Source organism: Apaloderma vittatum, unplaced genomic scaffold (genome assembly GCF_000703405.1).
Source record: "Apaloderma vittatum isolate BGI_N311 unplaced genomic scaffold, ASM70340v1 scaffold8390, whole genome shotgun sequence".
In the NCBI taxonomy this organism is placed as follows: domain Eukaryota; kingdom Metazoa; phylum Chordata; class Aves; order Trogoniformes; family Trogonidae; genus Apaloderma; species Apaloderma vittatum.
Window position 1 is genome coordinate 49,797 of NW_009696154.1, and position 22,097 is coordinate 71,893.

The 22,097-nt window shown below is 39.5% G+C and overlaps 1 protein-coding gene across 1 annotated transcript in view; it reads left to right on the forward strand.

The window, feature by feature from the left end:
- Positions 1–3,245: 3,245 nt before the first annotated feature.
- Positions 3,246–22,097, forward strand: part of LOC104277143 (mucin-2-like) — a gene marked incomplete at its 3' end in the record, with an annotated part of 24,264 nt that continues 5,412 nt past the window's right edge. The window contains exons 1-25 of the mRNA XM_009873704.1: positions 3,246–3,319; positions 4,030–4,290; positions 6,009–6,123; positions 6,825–6,915; positions 7,277–7,386; positions 7,627–7,843; positions 8,219–8,344; positions 8,995–9,112; positions 9,324–9,462; positions 10,091–10,201; positions 11,200–11,269; positions 11,831–11,968; positions 12,506–12,670; positions 13,255–13,349; positions 13,621–13,751; positions 14,295–14,546; positions 15,419–15,471; positions 15,749–15,858; positions 16,267–16,418; positions 16,735–16,873; positions 17,412–17,522; positions 17,815–17,994; positions 18,715–18,954; positions 19,637–19,793; positions 20,919–21,047. Coding sequence (XP_009872006.1) covers positions 3,246–3,319; positions 4,030–4,290; positions 6,009–6,123; positions 6,825–6,915; positions 7,277–7,386; positions 7,627–7,843; positions 8,219–8,344; positions 8,995–9,112; positions 9,324–9,462; positions 10,091–10,201; positions 11,200–11,269; positions 11,831–11,968; positions 12,506–12,670; positions 13,255–13,349; positions 13,621–13,751; positions 14,295–14,546; positions 15,419–15,471; positions 15,749–15,858; positions 16,267–16,418; positions 16,735–16,873; positions 17,412–17,522; positions 17,815–17,994; positions 18,715–18,954; positions 19,637–19,793; positions 20,919–21,047 — 3,484 coding nt within the window. The remainder of the gene's footprint in view (positions 3,320–4,029; positions 4,291–6,008; positions 6,124–6,824; positions 6,916–7,276; positions 7,387–7,626; positions 7,844–8,218; positions 8,345–8,994; positions 9,113–9,323; positions 9,463–10,090; positions 10,202–11,199; positions 11,270–11,830; positions 11,969–12,505; positions 12,671–13,254; positions 13,350–13,620; positions 13,752–14,294; positions 14,547–15,418; positions 15,472–15,748; positions 15,859–16,266; positions 16,419–16,734; positions 16,874–17,411; positions 17,523–17,814; positions 17,995–18,714; positions 18,955–19,636; positions 19,794–20,918; positions 21,048–22,097) is intronic.

Here is a 22,097-nt window from a genome sequence, read left to right on the forward strand (position 1 = left end):
CTTAGGTCAGGCACATAGCAAAAGATTGTGGGAACTTGTGTTTCTGCTCATAGACTTCAGGAACGTTTAAAAAATCTCTGTTAAGACTCAGCAGTGGGACCTAAATACGAAAACATTCCTTCTCATCTCATGTTCTGGTGATACCACTTGCAAGGTGATATTTTTCACCCATATGGTTTCAGTAGTTGTGTCCCTGCTGGGAGAGCATTGATGTGTGTGCAGCATTAAAAGAAGTATCATTGGTATTAAAGGCAAATGAACACCTGTTATTGGAAAGAGGAAAACCGCTTCTGACGCCAGAAGCAAGGGATGGCATGAAGTTCCACAGACAGGTCCACTCAGATACAGAGAAGTGATGCAAGATTAACGCAAAGATGCGAATACTAAAGCAGGAATTTTTGTTCCAGAATGGATTGATTACCTCGGGTTGTCAAGCAATTTATAGTAAATAAATCAATGCATACACATGGATTAAACGTAAATGCATTAAGAATAAGATTTTTCTGGATTAAAATGCACAATACATTAAGCTGTAACGTAGCTGAGCATGAAATACAACCGGTCATGATGCTTACCTCAAAGAAGGTTTATTTCTGAAAGGCATATAAAGCAGCTGGTAGGCAGGATCGTTACCCTTCTGACAATAAGGAAATGGAGATTGGTATAGCTTAGAACAGTTACTAGTGCTGGCAAAAGTACAGATACTTACGAATTGTGACGATAAGGATCTATACTCACGTCTCAGCTCAGCACAGCCACGTGAGCTTGAGTGCAGATTCTCTAAGAGTGGTCTCAAGGCTCAAATGCTTTCCCTTATTCTCCAGTTTGGGATGTCACAGACAGCCACAGCTTCTGTATGTCAGAAGAAAGGACAGTGTGGAGTTGTTGGACACTCTGAGAACAAAAGTCTGAAGATGGAAAATAACCCTGTTTTAACTCCATAGTCCAAGAAGGAATCATGCTCCCTGTACCAGCAGGCCAGAGCTGGAGCAGAGAAAATCAGTCACTAAAACGTGGTGGTGCTTGGCTAAAAGTAGCTCTTCAAGGGATTAGCCCTCTCCATAGCACCCAAAGAAAGGTGCATCTCTCGCTTGTGTAGGAGAAAAGCACCAGCCTGTTGAACTGAGCCGACTTTAGGTGAAGGATGGTTACCTTTCACAGCCCCAGCAAATGAACGAGGCCAGTTCCAGATCTAGAAGTTTTGTGGCAAGGAAACCTGAATGGAAAATATGCATGTTTCCAACTTACACTTGCGAGCACACACATCCAATTTAATCTGAAAAGGGGTCAGGTCTGCTGTGCATGTGGAGCTGCTGTTACAGTTTGCAAAGACTTTGTATGAATTTAATCATGGAGACTATGGAACAAAGTGGTTCCACACAGGAGAAAACACAGGGGGGAAACCAGAAGCTCAAAATAAAGCCCTTTGCGAACCTCCTAAGTACTTATGGAAAACATTTCTGAACTAAGAGTTTTGGTGGCATGAAAGACAGAAAGTTTAAAGATGGCAGATGTCTCTGAGGTGTTGTGAGTAGTACTGCTATTGAGTAACTCTTAGGGAAAGGACTCTGTAGAGAGCATTTCTTTTTCTCAGAAGGGTTTGTTCTGACTGGTTATCACAATCCTTATTTTCCAAGAAGGAAAATCAATTCTCCCAAAGGAGAAAAAAGTGACTACTTAATTTCAGTCATGACCGTTCAGTGAATGATACCCTACGTAAAGGTGAGAGAAGTGGAAATCTGTGTCCTCAAATAGGAAAAGCAGAAGGTCTAAAACCCTTTGAGATGTGTTGAGGGAAAACCCGAAGATGTTTGGGCTGAGGCTAGGCTGTACTTGAAATGAAAATACCAAATGAAAGAGAATGGCAGCTGAAGACTGTGCCTTCAGGATAAAAGAGTGGTTTTAGTTGACTAGAGCAGCCAGAAGGGCTAAGCAAAGAGTCTGCTTGGTGTTTTACAGAATAAAAAAGTTCCACTTGTAATCTGAGCAGTGAAAGGAAGGAACCCTCTGAACTGTTAAGAGGATTAGAGATATCTAGACACTGCATTGAGAAAGTTTTGATGAGAAAATGCAGATCCTGGCCTGGGAACGTTAAGAAGTAAACTCTCTTAGTGCTATGAAGCAGCTGGCTTAAAAGATCGGTTGAAATAAGCGTATTTTACTTCAAGGAGCCTGTGTTGTGTTTTCTGAAGAGAGTTGCAGAAACACCTTCTCAAAGGAACTTTTCAGAGTAAAATACAGTGTATGTGGAAGTCTTGTATTTCTGAACTGGTTCCTGGTTCTGTTTTCTACTTTCTTCTTCTCCCAAGGACCCTCTTCACTTTTCTCTGCACAAAGCCAAGCTGATCCTCCTTTTGGAGGATCTGATTTGGGACAGCAGACTGTAAATTCTTCCTTCGGGTAGAAGGTAAGCAAGAACTTTTGGGGGATTAAGTCTGATTAAGGGGATAACAATTCTTATTCAGCCTGGACAGTGATGTTTTTGCCTTTTTTTTTCTTTTTTTTTTTTCCTTAAAGCTTAATATGTTATGAGAGTTGCTACAACCTTTTTGATGGACTTCCTCTTGCAACGTGATAGAATTCAATACAACATCTCTTGAACATACCCTGTCACCCCATCTTGATTGTGTTTGGGCACAATATGCAGTATGGGCGATAGCTTTTATTTTACAAATGAAAGGAATGCAGCAGTTGCATACAAAATAATTTTAAAATACATGACATATGATTTTTATTTGTAAGGGTTACTGTTATCTACAAGGGGCTTCACAAGCACTGTTTAGTTTTTAGAAAAATTATTCTCTGATGGTGCAAAATGAAAAACTCTTTGGCTTTGAAGACATTGTTTGAGGGTATCTCATCCTAAACTTCCTTCAAGGGATTTCTTTGTTCAACCCCTCCAAAATTCACTGTTTGGTGTAGGAGTTACAGAAGGTTAAGCTTGCCGTGAGCATTTGTAGGATTTAAAAGCCTAGCATCCTGTATCTGAAGCAGAGCAATAAAAAATTGCATGATTACTGAATCAATATTATACCATTTCCTGTATACTGAATTCCTTCATTTATGGTGAAAAATACCTGTCTGTTTACCTCTTATCTTCTGCAAACAGAACGCCTATTTTTTTACCCCTCCTCTTTCCACCTCCCTTTGTATCTCCTCCTCTGAGATAGAATCAATTGCATCAGGGGATGTTATATAAAGAAAAGTTTTCAGTTGGAGTTCCCAGTTCACCCACCTTAGCCACCATGGGGCTACGAGTTGCCAGCCTTTTCGTGCTCGGGCTGGCTCTCGCCTATGCGAACGAAATAAGAAAAGGTAAGCTCTAGAAATGAAATGGTAGCGGATTGCGTCCTGGAAAAGAGGGAAAGAATTAAAATACCACTGCAAGGGTAGAAGGAGGCTGTGCATTTACATAACGCTCTGGAGTTTGAAGGTGCCTTAAGTTTCTTAAACTTGCAAATACTGAGGCCACTTGGCTGAGCCAAGCTAGGTAAATACTGCTTGCTTTCTTTGGAGAGATTAGCACCTATATCTACTGCATTATTCTCTAGTTTGATGTGACTGAAAAATATTTTCAGTGTTTCTTTTCTTTCTATGTGTTTAGACTTTTCTAAGTACAGCAACTACTCAGCAGAAAAAACTAGAGGGATTTGGGAGGTTCATTGTTACAGCAGTGAAGAAAGTAGATGATTGTGCCTTCTGTTATTCTGGAATAACATAAATACTTTCTTCAGAAGTGAACATCCTAACATTGGACAAAGCTCATTTTGTCATTAAGGACAACAATCATTCTGTAAAAACTCTCATTTACTCTATATATCCAGATATCAGCAGTATTTGTAAATGCTTTATTTTCCATTGGAGATTCACATCTCTTCTGCTTAATAGCAGACTTGACCAGGCTTAAGACCTGTGGCATCACTGTGCACATGATTACAAGTGCAAAATGCAGCACTTACATTTTTTTGATGCTACCTCGTTCATTTCACATTTTTCACGCCTAATTCTTTTTCCTCACTTAACAGTAAGGACAAGAAACCATGGCCACTCTGTCTGCAGCACTTGGGGCAACAACCATTTCAAAACTTTTGATGGAGACATCTATCAATTCCCCGGCGTTTGCGAGTACAATTTTGCTTCTGACTGCCGCGAGTCTTACAAGGAGTTCTCTGTCCACATTCAGCGCGCTCTGAACAGCAATAACCACCCCGAGATCCACTACATCCTGCTCACAATCAAAGACTTCACGGTGTACCTCAGACCAAAAGTGGCTGTGGTGGATGGACGGCTGTAAGTTCCTTTAGTAGAAGAGTATTTCAGGGAAATGTGCTAGGAAGATAAAAAGCAGGATTGATTCTTTAACATCTGTCTGTATGCTGTTAAGGTAACTGCTACAAGCATTTCCACAAGTGAAAAAAACCCCTCTTTGAATTCAGCATAAAAATTGCTTTGGGGAGGGGCTTTAGTGTTAATCATCGTTTCTCCACTGGCATACGGGATGATTTAAATGCAAGGCAGGAAGGAGTCTGAGCACAGGAAACATTTGCAGCTCATGAGCCAGATCTTCCACCAGCATAAAATTCCATAGTTTCATTTGTTTTATGGCATCACCTTGAGTTTACCTTAGCAGATGGTCTAGTAAAGCCTCAGAAATGAAGATACATTTCTCTAGGGTCTTTTATTTTGTGAAAGAAGAGAGGTGGTTTCTTCTATCTTCACAAGTAACTCTTTAAGGACCCATGGCCATTCCTCAAGGCACTGTAACAGCTATAATGCAGGTCAAAATTTACAGTGGTTTATATGTGGCAAGATGTACTTTTTTTGCAGCGAGCTGTAGCATTTCTTTCCTCCTGTAACATGGAACTAGTCTGACACCAATGCTGGTGTCGAGTAGCGTCTTAACCTCATCTTTCCTATCGTTAGCCTGTCCTTCCAGTATGTGTATATCCACACACTGAAACAAGTGAAACAACTCACAGGTTAAAAAATAGCTCTGAAGACAGAAGAAACTGGCTGTTACTATGTCTAAGCATAATTTTTTAAAAAATAAATCCTTTCCATTGTCATTGTAGGACTGGATTTTGTCCAGAATTGAGCTTTTTGCTCTGAAGTTTAGAAGCTACTGTAATAAAAATCCATTCAAAGACAGAAAATAGCATTCAATTTTCCAAGGATCATACCAGAATGCATAACAAAATGACATGAAGTTATAAAAAAATGCATTCTTGCCCCAAATTGAAAAAAAGAAAACTTTATTGTGGACTCAGGTCTTAAAAACAACTCCATGAAAAACACGTTTGAAAAGCCTTTAAAAATTGTTTTTGTTAAACCAAGCCTCTTTTTATTCTTGGGTGGCATTCACATAACAACAGATTGCTGCTGAACAGGTTTCTGCTGCGTGGGGGATTTAGTTTTCTGTAGAACTTAATTTCCCATAATGCTCTTTGAATGGCTTGTGATCCATTGCCTTGTAAAATAGTGTTTCATGCTACTGAAGTGAGAACTGTAGAGTAGAAATACGTACCAATTTTCCTTTTGGTGCCTGATCCACGTGACAGGTAACAATTATATTGGCAAGTCTGTAGAAAAGGAACTGGTTATTTTCACTGGATTCCAGTTTACACTACTTCTGTTTGAACAGGCTCTAGCTCTTTAGGCTCCTTCTTTCATTGAATTATTAGCGAGTGTTTGAACCTCTTCTGTAATACCACAGTGATGATGGATTTTCCCTCAATTAAGTTGAAGACATCTGACATCTTGGCTTTTTTCTTAAAGAAGTGCTACCCTCAGGGGAGCTCTGCCTCTGAAATTACTTTGCCAATGCGTTATTGCATCAAGTGTCAGCGAGAGAGGATTTTATGGCTGCTTAAAACAAGGCACCCTGTGCCACTAGGATCACGTAGACAGAGAGTGGTTTATCTGTTCGTTAGGATGTTTAGGTTATTACAGACATTCATGTCACCTCTAATGTATCTGTACTAATGGAAAATCTCTGATTTTCTTCCTAGTGTGAAGACACCTTACTACAGCTCTGGTGTGCTCATTGAGAGCAATGACATTTACACCAAGGTTTATGCCAAATTAGGCCTGACTTTGATATGGAATCAGGAAGATGCGCTGATGGTATGTATGATCCAAGTCAATTTTTAATGGTATTTCCAGGGTTTAACAGACTGCTGGACACAAGTAGAATCTCCCGAACTGTACAAAGCTGATATGTTATCCAACTGATACTCATGGTATCTGATTTTAAAAACAAAAAGTTCTTTTCTCAGCAGTGTGATAAAGGCAGTGGTATGGCATGGAGATGATCTTTCTGGAGCTTTCTGAGAAATAGCTAATGATTCTTGATATAGTACCCCTGCAACCCACAATCTGCATTTTCCTTCATTTATCTTTTACAGGACTGCCACCATTGACTTTCCTAGTTTATAGCAAGACTTAAATATTCTCCCAGTAGGGATAAAAAGGAGAAGAAAAATTCCTATGATTTTAAGAATGTTTCCCTTGTCATGTTTATCACCATAGTGGCTGCTGCAATTACTGAAATACAGGAGCTTCAGTCACCTCTTTTGGTTCTCTATATTAACTTTTTGAATCTAACTGTGTGTTTAAACTGTGTTACAAATCCATTTGCAAATAGCTACTTCTCTAAGAGTTTTGAGTTCATCATCACTTCGTTACAAATCCATTTGCAATAGCTGCTTCTCTAAGAGTTTTGAGTTCATCATCACTTCTGTCATTTAGCAACTTCTGAGTAGACATATTTGCTTGGGATGTCTTCACGCTCCATACTTCTTTTTTTTTTTTTCCCCATTACCTAGGTGGAGCTGGACAGCAAGTTTAATAACTATACCTGTGGTCTCTGTGGGGATTACAATGGAGTTCAAATCTACAATGAGTTTATTGATGGAGGTGAGTCAGGCATTGTACATAGGACCATCACCGGAGAGCAAATGTCACCTGAGAGATTTCTGTGATTGCTTCAGAATAAACATCATGTTCCAGGTCTGCATTCCTGGTCTTATTTTATTCAACATGAGTCATCTTGTTCCTTTTTCTACTGGCCTTCTATTCTTGTTACCACTTCAAATTTTTAGGCACAGTTAGATACAATAGACATAATCCGAAGAAGAGACCTTTGTCTAACTGGCACATTTGATGCAACAGTAACTGTTTCCCTTGATCAGTAGAGTGCCAGGAATCAGATGTTCCTTGTCAGTTCTGGGGGTTTCAGCAAGTCCTCTTTGTAATTTTTTTTTTTTTTTCCTCACAGTTACAAGCTACAATGCAATCACGTTTGGGAATTTACAGAAGATCAGCAAACCTAATGCCAAATGTGAAGATCCTGATGAAACTCAGGCTCTGCCAAGCTGCAACAAGCATGTGAGTATTCCTGGTGGTGAACTTCACTTGCACGGGCACGTGGAGACATCCCTTTGCTACCAGGAGTTAGTGTGTGAGGAACTGGGAAGAATTTGTCCCTTCCAGGGCAAATGGTTTCTTCTTCCTTTCTGGAAAAACTGTTGCCGTTCAGAATACAATAGCTGTTTATGACAAGACAGGAAGTGTCTGGAAGCTCAGGTGATTACAAATATCTTAAATATTGTTACTCTTCCTCCTTAGCGTGATGAGTGTGAGAGGCTGCTGACTTCGTCCGCATTTGCTGATTGTCAGTCACGCCTTAATTTGGAAATGTACATCCAAGGATGCATGCAGGACAAGTGTGCCTGTCATGGAAGTGAGGACTCCTTCTGCCTCTGCAGCACCATCTCCGAGTATTCTCGTCAGTGTTCGCATGCGGGTGGCCGGCCGGGTGAATGGAGGACACAGAGCTTTTGCCGTAAGCAGCTATACTTCTACAAAGAAATAAATATTCATGGATGCACGACTGTGAAACATTTAAATTCATTCCTTCTTCACACAAGTCTAGGCATATATTATATATTTCATACCAACAGTGCAATAAACTACTGTGATTTTTTATTAAAAAAAAAGCTTTTTCTCTGTTCCCACTAAAAAAATGTGAAGCCTGGTCCTGCAGTTCCCTGGGATGTTTTTATCTATTTGAGACCAAAAATATAAAAAGCAGAGAAAACAGTTCAGAAAAGGACAAAGATATTTTATCAGGTGGAGTGGAGGGGATATGATCTGTGATTTCTGAGGAATGATGGACTTTACACTCAAATAACTGGTGGTGCCTTTCTCATTCTTTCAGCCAAGACCTGTCCTGATACCATGATCTATAGAGAAAGCAGCTCGCCCTGCATGGATACTTGCTCCCACTTGGAGATCAGCAGCCTTTGTGAGGAACACTACATGGACGGTTGTTTCTGCCCTGAAGGCAAGTGTTCTTCTGACTATTTAATAGGGAACAAAACCAAGAGCTTTGACTAAGGATGTCCTAGCCAAAATACAAAATGTAGGCAAATTACGTCTTAAAAATTAGTACTGCTAGGAGGTGGGGTTTTTTTTATTAAGTCATAATTGATTAGTCAACAATTTTATAGTTAGAACATTAACACAATGAGAGGTATTATATCTGTTTTTAACTTGTCAACAGATACGCTTCTGCTAATATATAGAAAATCATGAGATTTAGGTTGAATAATTCTGAGACAATGAACATAATTTTCCCAGAGAGTGATAGGAGGGACAATGAGTGATATTCTCAGACTTCCTGTCAACCTTAGGAAAAAAGATTCCATTGATAGTCTGCAGAGTATGTCAGAAAGACTGAAAACCTAAACATGTATCATTCTTGTATACTTATTTTGAACTTTTTGTGTGTGTATAGTTACATAAATGAACAGATTTTCCAAGCTGGATGTATGTCATGCTACAAAAAATAGAAACAGTATTCTTCACAGTTTTGATCATCTAAGCCTCTGCTTTCTGTGTTGAGCTGAGAGCACACCTCCTCTAAGAGTTTCTCCTCTGTCGAAATTACTTACTTCAGGAAGAACTGGAATAGTTTACTGTTGTGCTTTACAGGAACCGTGTATGATGATATTACCGAAAAAGGCTGCATCCCTGCCAGCCAGTGCCACTGCAAACTCCATGGAGAGGAGTATTCACCAGGAGAAAGCATTACCAATGAATGTGAAGAATGGTGAGGATCATCATTGTTTAAACACCTTTCTTTGAGTGATTGTAAGTGGGTCTGCATTTATCAGTAGAGGGGAAACCTTAAGGAAATGTTCAAATTCAGTTTTAAAACACCTGGTGATATCTTGCTTTTTGCCAGGTATACAGATGCTTTCAGTGCCCTGAGTTCCTATGATATCTATAAACATTTTTTTTAATCATTTATCTGTTCGTAGCACCTGTGCTTCAGGCAGATGGACGTGCAAGGACTTGCCCTGTCCAGGCACATGTTCCGTGGAAGGAGGTTCCCATATTACCACCTTCGATGGGAAGAAATACACCTTCCATGGAGACTGTTACTACGTGTTGGCCAAGGTACTGTGCGCTGTAGGGCTTTCCTCTTGCAGAGTGAATGTAAGTGTCCGTGTGCTGATGTGTAACAGCTGTGAAGTGTTGTTTTATTCCATTTTGACAGGATGAGGGAAGCAGAAATGCTAAAAGCTGGACTGGAAAAATCAGAATGGGCTCTAACAGCCCTAAGGGCAGTTGGGCAGTTACTGCAATGTGTGTGCTGCTATTATCAGTGGAGCCTTCACATATAAGAAATCAAAGGAGCACTCTGTCTGCCTGGAGAGGCAGACTGTAAATATCAGCTGTTCCCAGGATTAGAAACTCTCAGCCAGATCTGTAATAGCTGTTTCTGCGTCTGAGTGTCAAAGTCAGCCAGGAAAGGGAGCTAGGGAGCTATTTCTTTCATCTGTCCCTGAAATATCTGGTTCTCCTTCTGCTAGAGGATGTCAAAGATCTTGTTGAAGTAGAAACAGTATGATGGAGTTTGCTGGAAAGAAGTGGTTCAGCTTCCAGAGCCAGTGCTGAAATGGTGGTCTTCATAGCTAAGTTCTATAGTAGTTGTTAATATAACTGATTACTTCAGCCTTTGTTCTGGAAATGTTCTTGTGAGATTTTGGATTGGACTAACGGACATTTTTTTCCCTTATTTCAGGGAACTGTAAATGACAGTCATGCTCTCCTGGCAGAGCTGACTCCCTGTGGCTCCACAGACAGGCAGACCTGTTTGAAGACTGTTGTGCTGTTAGTAGATCACAAAAAAAATGTGAGTGTTCTGTGGGTTTTGCTAGATATGCAGAAAATTAGCATATTTCCTTTCCTGGGGAGAAATAACTAATTCTTCTGGGGTCACTGTTGTGAATAGATGAGACACCTCAGACAGGCTGAAAAACAACTCAAGCTTCTGCCTCGAGAACTCAAAAGTAGACCCAAACTGAACAAAAGATGAGATTCAAATAAGCTGTCATTTTCCTATCTTCCCTTCTTTGTGCTGTACAATTGTCCTCACTGTATTCCAGACTGGCTGGAAGTAAGAGTACCATTCTTCCTTGCTTCACAGTATTTTACTTTATTCAGATAAAGGTTTACAACCTAATTGAGTCTTTTTCAGAAGATATCCCACCTTCAAATGTTGATACATTGCAACTTTCCTTAAATATTTAATTTTTCATTCACTTCAATATTCTGCATGGTTATAGGAATTTCTGGACTATATTTATGCATTATTTTATATACATGTACATGTAATATTTCTCCTTCGTTTATGGTCTTCCATATTCTTGACAGCATAACTGGAACAAAATGAAAACAAATCAAAAATCCCTCATTTTATGTTTCTATGTGCACAGACTGGTATTTTATGAGGAAGTTTTAACAAACTGCTTGTTTACCATGTTAGAATCATACTGGAGTGGTGGCACATGCTTTTACAGGGAACAGGAACTGGCTAAAGATCCTGAAGGCCAAATATTTTCTTGTACTTGCTGAAACCAAAGTGCCCGAAACAAACGAGTTCTGTGTTTCGTTAACACTATAAATTGTTGCAGGCAGGTGTAAGCGAAACACCGAACAGCAAGACAAAACCTTACTTGTACCCTACACGTCTGCTGCCACGTTCACTTTTCAAACAGATGCTTCCTCGCAAAGATTTTAAGTTCTAGTTACAGTGCAAAATGTCTCCCCTCCTTACTTTTTTGGACTTTTTTTTAGTTCCTTTTCCTCTCAGTACCTGGAGCCTCACAGTTTCTGTGTGCTCTTCTACAGGTGGTGGTTTTCAGGTCAGACGGCAGCGTGCTACTGAATGACATGGCTGTGAACGTGCCTCACGTGTCAGGTAAGGGACGTAGCCTTGTGTGTCATGCGTCACACACCCGACTTCTGTTGTTGAGGGGGATGTTTTCAGAGGCAGAAGCAGGAGAGACATCTGAAATTTGTTCAGACTTTGAAACAACTTGGAGATGAATGTGGTTTAATAGGCATCACTGAGGATTTCATGGACAGACTGACTGTATGCAGTGAATGAGTGAAAAATTGTCCCTTTGCTTTTGTCATACATTTTGAATGTACTTGGGTGTGTAGCTTGGAAAAGAGGAATTGCCATGGCTTGAATTTATAGCAGGTAATTTAACCTGTCTATAAAGGCAGGTGTTTAATGCTTGCCAAGTCTGGCTGCATGATGTGGGCATGTCCTGTCTCTCAGTCATGGTGAGGTTCAGGCTGGTTAGTGAGGACCAACATTGTATCTAGTTGACCAGTGGCCTTTAGAGGAAAAGTAATGGTTAATTTGATCCTGATCTCAGAGTTTTCATAGCAGGCGATACCTTAGAATCTAATAAATGTTTCCTTCAGCAGCCTGCATGTGTGTTTACTGCACAGTTTGTGTTTTGTTTTTCAGCCAGCTTCTCAATATTCAAGCCATCTTCCTACTACCTTATTGTACAAACATCCTTTGGGATTCAGCTGCAGATCCAATTGGTTCCAGTCATGCAGCTGTTTGCGACCGTGGATCAATCAGTTCAAGGAAAAGTTCAAGGCAAGTGTCTATTCAAATGGGAAGCAAAGCCACACTGTTCCACAGCTGAAGGGTCATTCTTTAGATGAGTGATAATTTTGTTACTTATTGATTCAAAAGAAGGAAACTAGAAGCAAAAGCCAAAATGTTGGAAGAGCATTAACTCGAATTAGAAATGAATTTTTATTGCTTCATATTGAAGTGACCTATCACTCTGATGCTAGTACATGGACGTTTCTTAGAATATTCCTCACATTTGTATTCAGTTTGATTTTTAACTATCCACAAAACTAGGTGTGTTTTGTGATTTTAGTATCACTAGAAAGCATAAAAAATACAGATTAGGGCAGTGATCTCCTGAGTTAGAGATATCTTCATGAAGACTATTCTCAAGAGATTAAAGATTTATAATTGGGCTCTTAAATCTTACAGTATGCATTAATATTGAATGAAGTATGAACTTCTGTTTCTTATGTTTGTGATGAGTTGTCCCTTTCCCTCTGATCTTTTAGTATGACAACAGGTAATAATAAGGTAAAATTTTCGCCTTTTCAATAGGTCTTTGTGGAAACTTTAACGGGATGGAAGGCGATGACTTTAAAACCACCAGCGGGCTGGTAGAAGCTACAGGATCTGCCTTCGCTAACACGTGGAAAGCTCAGTCCACCTGTGCGGACCAGGCAGAAAAGCTGGAAGACCCCTGCAGTCTCAGCATTGAAAGCGGTAAGCACGCTGCTAAGTTGGATGGTTTCTGCCAGAATGAGCAGCATTTGCTGTATTTTACTGCAATGGGCTTGTAGATGTTGTAGTGAGGCACTGAAGGGTTTGTTAGAGAATTGTGAAGTTAATTACTAATTTCTGCAGTTCTCTATACATCTGAGTGCTGATTTCCCATCAGCTGAAAGTTTAGGGGGTGATTGTGGAGGAGCCCTGAAATGGAAGATGGGGAAGCAAAGGTCATAAATTCACATTATCTGCAAAGGCAGCTTGTATTTCCTAGTATTATTTATCCCAATGTTTCATTTAGCTGTATGGTTCCCCAGTGGAAAGGACTGTCACAATTCCTTGTAGATGAGCTGCTGCAGCAAGATATGATTTTTGATTTTATGATTGTGTGTCTACTGCTAGATAACTGAATCAGGGAACAGAAATACAGGCACAGAGACTGCCTGTAGTTTCTCCACACCCCAAAGTGCACAGTTCTCTCATTCGTACTGTTGCATTTATGTGACAACATAACTAGACATGGCACAGGGAAGGTGAGTGAATATAATGATATAATTCAATTTTTCTCATTTTTTTTGCAGCAAATTACGCTGAGCATTGGTGTTCTTTGCTGAAAAACTCCGAGGGACCTTTTGCAAGATGTCACTCAGTCATCGATCCTTCAGAATACTATAAGGTATCGTAATCTTGCGCTCTTTTTTAGTACTGTTTTATTTTAAATGCACGACTACCAACATTTATCATTGTTCAAACATTTGACATATTACCGAGTAGCTTGCCTGTAAGAGCTGGTAAAGTTTTTGCAGTGATTACCTGAGGCAGCACAATACGCACCCCAAGTTTCTCCTGTGATAAGACTATCATGGAACGCTGCTGAAGGAATAGATAAATTTGCAATTGCCTCTTGCTTTCCTGTGGACTTACTGGCCCTTTCGGTCTTGTTTCAGAAATGTAAATATGACACCTGCCTCTGCGACGACAATGAAGAATGCCTGTGTGCTGCCTTGTCCTCTTACTCAAGAGCCTGTGCGTTCAAAGGGATCATACTGGGAGGCTGGAGAAAAAGTATCTGCAGTAAGTAGTGGAACTGCAATCCCAGTGGAATTCATTAGCCATGAGATAACATTAATAATGTGTATTCATTTATGTTACATTCTTTAGCTGTCATTTGTACATAGCATATTTAAAAGTAGAAAGCAATATTTTTAATTTTCACCTTCTTTCCCCAGTTCAAATAAGTTTTTTTCTCTGACTAATGGAATCGCAACCATTGTGGCTTTTACATTGTTTTTGCTTATCAGTGTCTTTGTTTCTCATTCTGTTTGCTTTTCATCAACAGTACAGTAATGATGAGACTACGAGTTTATTTATTATATTGTTCTCTCTGATTTTCAGTTTGTGAAACAAATACAAATATGAAAGTAGAAACTTAGCAGCAGATAAAAAGAAGTCTCCAGCTGGTAAAAAGTTAGGCTAGCATTACTTGTGACTTAAGATACTTTTGTGCTTAAATAAAACCTATGAGAGTTTTTTTTTTTAACCATTACAGGCTGCATGGAAGTGTCAAACTGACCACGCTGCATCCTTTATTCATCAATTTGTTTCTTTTCCCTCTAGGTAGAGAAGAGTCTGCCTGCCCAGGAAATCAAATCTTCCTTTACAACCTTACAATGTGCCAGCAAACGTGTCGTTCCCTTGCTGATGGCGAAAAGCACTGCCCACAAGACTTTGCTCCTGTGGATGGCTGTGGCTGCCCGTACAACACCTACCTGGATAACCACGATACCTGTGTGCCCATCTCCGAGTGCCCGTGTTACTACAAGGGGTCGTACCTGGAACCGGGGCAGTACGTCACGAAAGACGGAGAACGTTGGTACATTTTACTGTGGCTTGTTTGCTGGGGATAAAAGCCCTTTGAAAAATTGCTTATTAGGTCTAAGCTGTTCAGCTTTTTCTGTGTTTTAATGAACATTTGTAATGCATTTTGCATTTGCTGACCAAAATGTCATCCTGTTGCAGTGTCATTTATTAATAATTGAGAAGTGCAGCTTTTCTGGAGCTGTGAGTACCAGCCTTCAGAGGTGAACATTACACTGAAGCTGCATCTTTCATAGGGCTTTGTCGAGCAGAGGGGTAAAATGAAGATAAAAGGCCAGTTATACTGTTATGTTGCTGTTTCCTTTCCTATCAGAGACAGACTGCTTGTGTTTTCTGCTGAGGAAAGGTCCCCTTGGTACATGTATTTACCGTAGCAGAGGCTTTTGGAAGCAGCTTTCAAGTTTCTGGTATTTTTTTGTCATGAACTCTGACAAGTGTTTGCTGCATGAATTGTCAGTGCAAACTGAAAGACTTCCTTCTCCCATCCAGCAGAGGAAGCACACACAAAAATTTGCAATGTATGAGTTCAATAGGCATGAAAATATACTGTGTATCCAAATGAAGGCTTTGATTTAAACTGTCATTGTCTGTTTCACTATTTTCTGTTTCCTGAGCCATCAAGAAGCATAGTATTAAGGATTAATAGGACAGCTGTCATTCCTTAAAATCTAACCTTGCAGTGCCTCATGCTTAAAATCTTGCTGTACTTTTTCTCCAAGTGAAAATTCATTTCAGCAGAGGTCACCTTGAAATATCAGTAGAAATTATACAGGATGCCTCTGATAAATGCTCTCAAATAAGCAAATCCTTAGATTTAAATTGCAGACACCAAGCCTAATTTTTTAGAAATTTCTACTTCTTTTCTAGTGTTTGCCGAAATGCGAAGGTCCAGTGTACTTCAGTGACAGTAGGAACAAGCAGTAAGTGATGTTCTATGAAGTAAAATAAAATAAACCCCACAAACCGACCTTCAAACTCAAATGTACATTTTCAGTACGTTCCCCACATATTTGCTTTGGTTGTTTCCTTTTATGTAAAACAGTTGCACGCTGTCGCTTCGTTCTGTCTTCGCTGAGCCTTTTTTTTTTTCCGTAAACATAGATATACTCTGAGATTTCTGTCTCAGTCACTACAGCCTTTCCCTCCTGCTTCTTTTGACTTTTCTTACTACATCTAAATCATCACCGTACCTTTCAGACACAACCGAATGTCCTCCTAACAAGAAGTACTTTGACTGCGACGCATTCCCAGACTGGGATTCGCAAACACCAATACAATATAGCTGTCATACCCTTCAAAGTGATCACGTACGTATTCAGTTTTTCTCCATGTCATGTTTCTTTTATTCTATATTCTTTAAACGACACAGGCACCACAGAAAATGCAAACGTATCTAATTGTGTATTTCTTTTTGTTTAATTTTCTTTTCTCCCGAATGATGTTGCTCTGCTGCCAGTTTCATGACAATGAAACCCCTCGTGGTTTCCCTCTCTTTCTTCTTTTCACTGTGTCTTCAGTGGAGTCGTACTTCCCAAGTGAAATACAATTTGGGTTCTTAGACTATCAAAAAAAGAAAAGAAAAATGTTAGAAACCTAGAAAGAAAAACTTTATAAAGCTAATTGATATTAAGCTGATTTTTTTACCAGAATGCTTATGAAGAAAAGGAATTAAAATGCCTTCTCATAAAGTAATGATTTCTTGTCACATTCATTAGTTCCAGACAGAGTGTACCTCGGGCTGTGTGTGTCCTGAAGGTCTGTTTGACGATGGGAGAGGAGGCTGTGTTGAGGAGCAGAACTGCCCGTGCGTTCATAACAACCAGTGGTATCATCCTGGAGAGAAGATAACTGTGGACTGCAACACCTGGTAAATTATAATATTTTACTCTCCTCTAGAATATATTCCCTGCAGTAAATTAGTAGTCATGCATAGGCTTAGGTACAGTGGCTGCCATAGCTGCAGGTATAAACATTTATTTTCAGATATACTTTTTGCTGTTTGAGGAAATACTGTTTGTGCTGAAAATTTTGGGGTAACAGCTGTTTTCAATAGGCATCTCTTACTGGGAAAGCGCACCTTTTTTTTTAAATATAAATGCTATCAGATTTGGGTTGTTCTGCAGTTTTTCAAACCGCATGCTCTTGGTGCGATCTGATAGTTTAACCCTCCTGCTTTCTTCCAGTACCTGCAAAAAAGGGGTTTGGAGCTGCACTGAACACATGTGCTATGGGACCTGTACGATATACGGAAGTGGCCATTATATCACCTTTGATGGAAAATTCTATGACTTTGATGGGAGTTGTGAATACGTGGCTACTCAGGTAATGCTCGACAGGAGGGGCTGAAATAGCACCCAACTGCCTTGTAGATCTGCTTTCCTCTTTGCTTTTGTCATTACTTACTGCCTCCCATCCCTGTTCTGCTGGGACAAATTCTGTATTTTCAGTGCAGGCAAGCTGTGTGAATGTGACGTGTTTTTTTTTCCTTAGACAGATCATAAATTGTATGTAACAGGACTGTGTTATAATGAATATAAGAGCCCACTGTCAGTTGTGAAATAAATTAAAATTCTAATTTTACAGACAAAAACCATTTATATTTAAAAATATGGTCCTCTTTGTTTTATTGTCCCCGCCCTGTTTCCCGGGTTTTCTCACACATATCTCTCTGCAGAGATGTGTGTGCATATGTTCATGTGCCTGTAAAAATATATATATGTAATATTTCACATATGAAGCAGCTGTAATGTTTTGTACATTGTGGAGATTTAAAATGATTGTAATTATTGTGAGATGAAACTAAAAATATAATATTCTGGCTCATTCATTTTCTTATGCTCATTTTTTCTTTTTTCGATAGGATTTTTGTGGTAACAAAAGTTCCGGTGGCTCGTTCAGTATCATCACAGAGAATGTCCTTTGTGGAACTACAGGAGTCACCTGCTCAAAGGCTATTAAAATGTTTCTAGGGGTGAGTAATGATACTCAGTGAGTATATAGCAGTATTCAAGTATTTTTTAAAAAAAAGTAAAGCCACACGCCTAAAAGGAGCCAGAACAAGTAGAGGTTAGAGGGTCTATTAAATTAATCTGTTAAGGTTTAGCTTGCCAGGTATTGAAACATGTCTCAAACAAACATGCTGCACCACTTCCTGTCGTCTTGGAAAGTCATCCCAGACTCTGAGCTATTGGTTCCAGCATGAATTGTGTTGTTAAAAGCATCATAAAAATAAGTGTTACAATCTTTCTCTTTTTATCTTTCAGAAAACCGAACTGAAATTGGAGAACAAAGATTATAAAGAAATTCAGCGCGATATTGGTGAAGATGTGCGCTACTGGAACAGGACAGTAGGGCTCTACCTCGTGATTGAGGCTAGCAACGGTGTGATGCTTATCTGGGATAAAAAGACTACTGTTTTCATCAAACTGAGCCCCGATTACAAGGTCAGGACTTCTCTATCCTTTTCTGCAGTAGTGGTATGAGTAGATAAATGATACAAGGAAACATAAATGTTCTTTTATGCCGTTTAACTCCTGTATCATCACCTTGATGATGACCTTGCGTTACCGCTATGACAGCTTGCGCGGTGCTACCAGAGTTCCTTAGAGCCCTTACCTGCATTGCAGAGGAAATAGAGCATATGATTGCACTAAAGCTAAATGTTTGAGGCACTCTGAGTTTGTGAATATCAGAAGCCAAGCCCCTGAATTAGTTTAGGGGATGCAAACTGACTGTACGTGCACTTGGAAACCTGTGTGTGATCTCAGCCCTGAGTTAAAACCAAGCTCCCCAAGCAGTGTACAGAGCTGGACACTGAGAAGGACAATAAATTAATTCCCAGCTGAAAGAGGCTTAGCCAGTCTTTAGTGTTACAAGTTGGATGAAGGGCTACCACAGAGACATGGAAATACACTAGATACAACTGCTTTTGAGGAGGGAGGAAGGAGCAGCAGATGGATAGTTGCTGAGCACACAGACAAATAAAGGTTCAATTTCTGTACAGATAATTTGGAAGTAAAGGTGAAAATATGTCATTTACATGGAGAGTCAGTTGTTCTTTTTAATGGCAACAATTTGCTCTTACTTTACATGAGAAACTAGAGATTGTTTCTCACTTCCCTGGTATATTTAAAAGCTGTGAATACGTTAATTGTGTTTTCCAGGGCCAAGTGTGTGGTCTCTGTGGCAACTTCGATGACAAGTCTAACAACGACTTTACAACAAGAAGCGGGGTGCAAGAGACTAATGCCCTGACCTTTGGGAACTCCTGGAAACAGTCTTCCATGTGCTCAGATGTCACAGAAGTGATTAAGCCCTGTGATGTGAAACCACATCGGAAGTCCTGGGCAGAGAAAGAATGCAGCATTATCCAAAGCGAAGTCTTTAAAATTTGTCACTCCAAGGTTTGTAAAGGGCGATAAGTGATGGGGCAGCACGGTCTATTTCTGTTCCTGAGAGACTATCCGGAATGAATGAAAAGATGGTTAAATAAGAGTGATCTTCAGTTAAGTCTTCAGTAGAGGTACAGGTGTCAGCACATTTCAGCCAGTATATAACTCAGCCAGAGTTATTAAGTTAATCAACGTAACATGTGTTTCTATATTGATTCCTTCAGCAGCTAAAATCCAGTCTAACTTTTTCCTCTTGCAATCTTGACCAAAAAAATAGAAATATTTTCCTAATGTGTCATTCGATAGGACCCCAAAACCTGAGAAGCATAAAATTCTCTGCTTCCTGTTTGCTGTGAGGTGCAGCTTTTCTGGTGCTGCTCACCACTTGGTTGGCAGAGCTTGCTAGAAAATAAAACTTCATTGGCATCAGTCAAATTTGAGAGCCATAAAATGGAACTATGTTAAAAAACGTGTCACTGCCAAGGATTCTTATTTTGATTTTTCAGTCGTAGTGAATTATGAAGGTACTATTTTACTGCAAGACCAAAATTTATTATCCAAAATCCTTTAAGCAATTCTTAGAAGCAGTTTCATTCCTGCCCGGCTCAATTCCCAGATCCCAAGAGATCGCTCAAATTTACTCTCTGAAAACTCATTTGGAGATGAACTGGAGCATCATTTCTCTCCCCGCCAGGTGGACCCGAAACCTTTCTATGACGCTTGTGTCCACGACGCCTGCTCCTGCGACAGTGGCGGAGACTGCGAGTGCTTCTGTTCTGCGGTTGCTGCGTATGCTCAGGAGTGCACCAAGGCCCAGGCCTGTGTTTTCTGGAGAACTCCGGATATCTGCCGTGAGTAACGGTTACATACGGCGGCACCTTTCGGGCTGCTCTCAGAAAGCTGATGAAACAAATCATTAACACCATCACCACAAGACCCATTGCTGGCTACGCAATGCCATTTATTTTCGCAGCATATCAGGGAACAAATAGAACTCGTAAATTTGTATATTTTGATTATCCCTTATTCAGCCTGGATTTTTTTTAATTCCCTTCCTGTTCTTTCCCGCCCCCTCATTCTTTTTTTCCCTTTTCTGTTACGATTAGATTTTAAGTCATCCTTCCATTTTGCCGGGTAATTGGTGAACTACAACTCCTGTTATCATTCTTCTCTCTTGTTTTTTCAGATTATTCAGAATCTAATTTTAGCAAAAGTGTATAGAAGTACTCTTCTAATCGGTATTAAGTACATTAAGCAGTCTGTTAATGCTCAAACCAGAATGTCATAAAATAATGTTAAATATTATTTAAATTAATATCTCCCCGAGAAGCACTCAAATCAAAATTTTGAGATGCTAACTGGCAGAAATGTAAAAATAATTAATTTTGTAAAATCATGCTGTTTCAGAATTAAGACTAATTATAGTTTTTAAGAGTAAGAAGTCAGTGAAACAGAAGTTACAAGTTTCAGTCAGCTCTGATATCTGAATTTTAAAAAGTCCCTTCCTCTGTCCCTAGTCATCTAAGCTGAATTTTGTTTTAAGCTATACTCACGCTGTCTCACATGCTCATTCTTTCCCTGCTGGAGGTGACTCTCAGCTCATGTCATATGGCAAGGTAGAATTATTTTGGATATACTGCAGGAGATTTTAAGAGTTTACTAGTAGCTAGGGAAGGAAGATACTCTCAGAAATTTACTCTTAATTTTAAATTAATTTTTTTTTCTGATTTAAATTAAACTTTTCACCCTGTAGTTTGAGGGTTTAATATTAAAATATTGAACCTGGAGTTCAGAACGCAGCTTTTGATGAACCCCGTGTTTAAGTGTAGAAGCAGAGGGTCCATGTTGTATCGCTTAAACTAGATTTTGCTGGATTCATTTATTGATACCTTTGACTCGTATCTTTAAACACCTGTTCAGAGCTGCATTCTGGCAACCACGGTTTTAAAGAGCTTCTCTTTTCCTTTCCTCATCAGCGATATTTTGTGACTACTACAACCCTCGTAATGAGTGTGACTGGCACTATGAGCCTTGTGGCAGTAATGTCATGACCTGCAGGGTGATTAATAACATCAGCACCAACTTTTCAGTACCATACCTGGAAGGTAATCAATTCCTTGCCTTGTTTTATTTCAGATTACTTTGTTTGGGTATCATTTAATGAATATGCAGTAGTCAGTCAGCTTCCTATACCTGTTACATGGGATTTGTCTCAGTCTTGCCTGAATGTTTCCTATAACGTAATTTATGATTTAACATCAGTGTGTAATACTTTTGTTGCTGTCAGCCATAACACTAGATTTCTGCTTGGATAACATCCTGCAACACACAAGATTATTACACCATTGTTATTTTGTATCCCGTCCTAAGGGCCTTTCAAGAGAAGGAAAACTTTTTACATGGCAAAGCAACAAGTTACTGATAGTTGAAAGTTTTTAACCTTAACAACATTCACACATCAAATCTATCTTGCTTTATTAATGTGCAACATCCTCCTACAAGGGAAAATATCTTTGATATCAGACACTTCGATGCAGCTGAATATTGGATTCCTAGCAGAGACCAGAAAATGTTGTAAGAGGGCTACTGGGGGCTATCTCCATTTTTAATATATTTAATTTGCAAGTATGATATTAGTAGGAGACAGTCCTTGTGGCTGATAACAGAAAAGGATTCTTACATTATGCAGAGTGTGGTGATCCAAGAATGAGAATGACTTTGCAAATATCTTCTGGTTAAAGTCAGAGAAAACAGCAACGTGTTTGGCCATGCAGTCTTTTTGCTCTGCACTGGAAGCAGTTATCTCCAGTTTAGGGATTGGAACGAAATGCCCACAGTTTGACTTTGCTATTTTAAGCCCTGAACTGCTGGTAACAAAAACAAAAATAAACCAAAATATTAAAAAACCCCTGCCAACTACACTTTGAAATAGATTGCTTTGGAATAGATTGCCTTACATTATTAAAAAGTGTCAGAAGGCAGATTATTTTATATATCCAATTGTATTTCTGAATTATTTTTGTTTTTTATCTTCAGTGCAAATTTAGAGCATGCTTACTTTTGTTAGGACGTCATTAGTATGGTTTGACAGTGTGAAGTGAGTTCTGAGTAGCAGCTGATGATCAGTTTATAGCTGTTTAAACTCCAGTACAGGG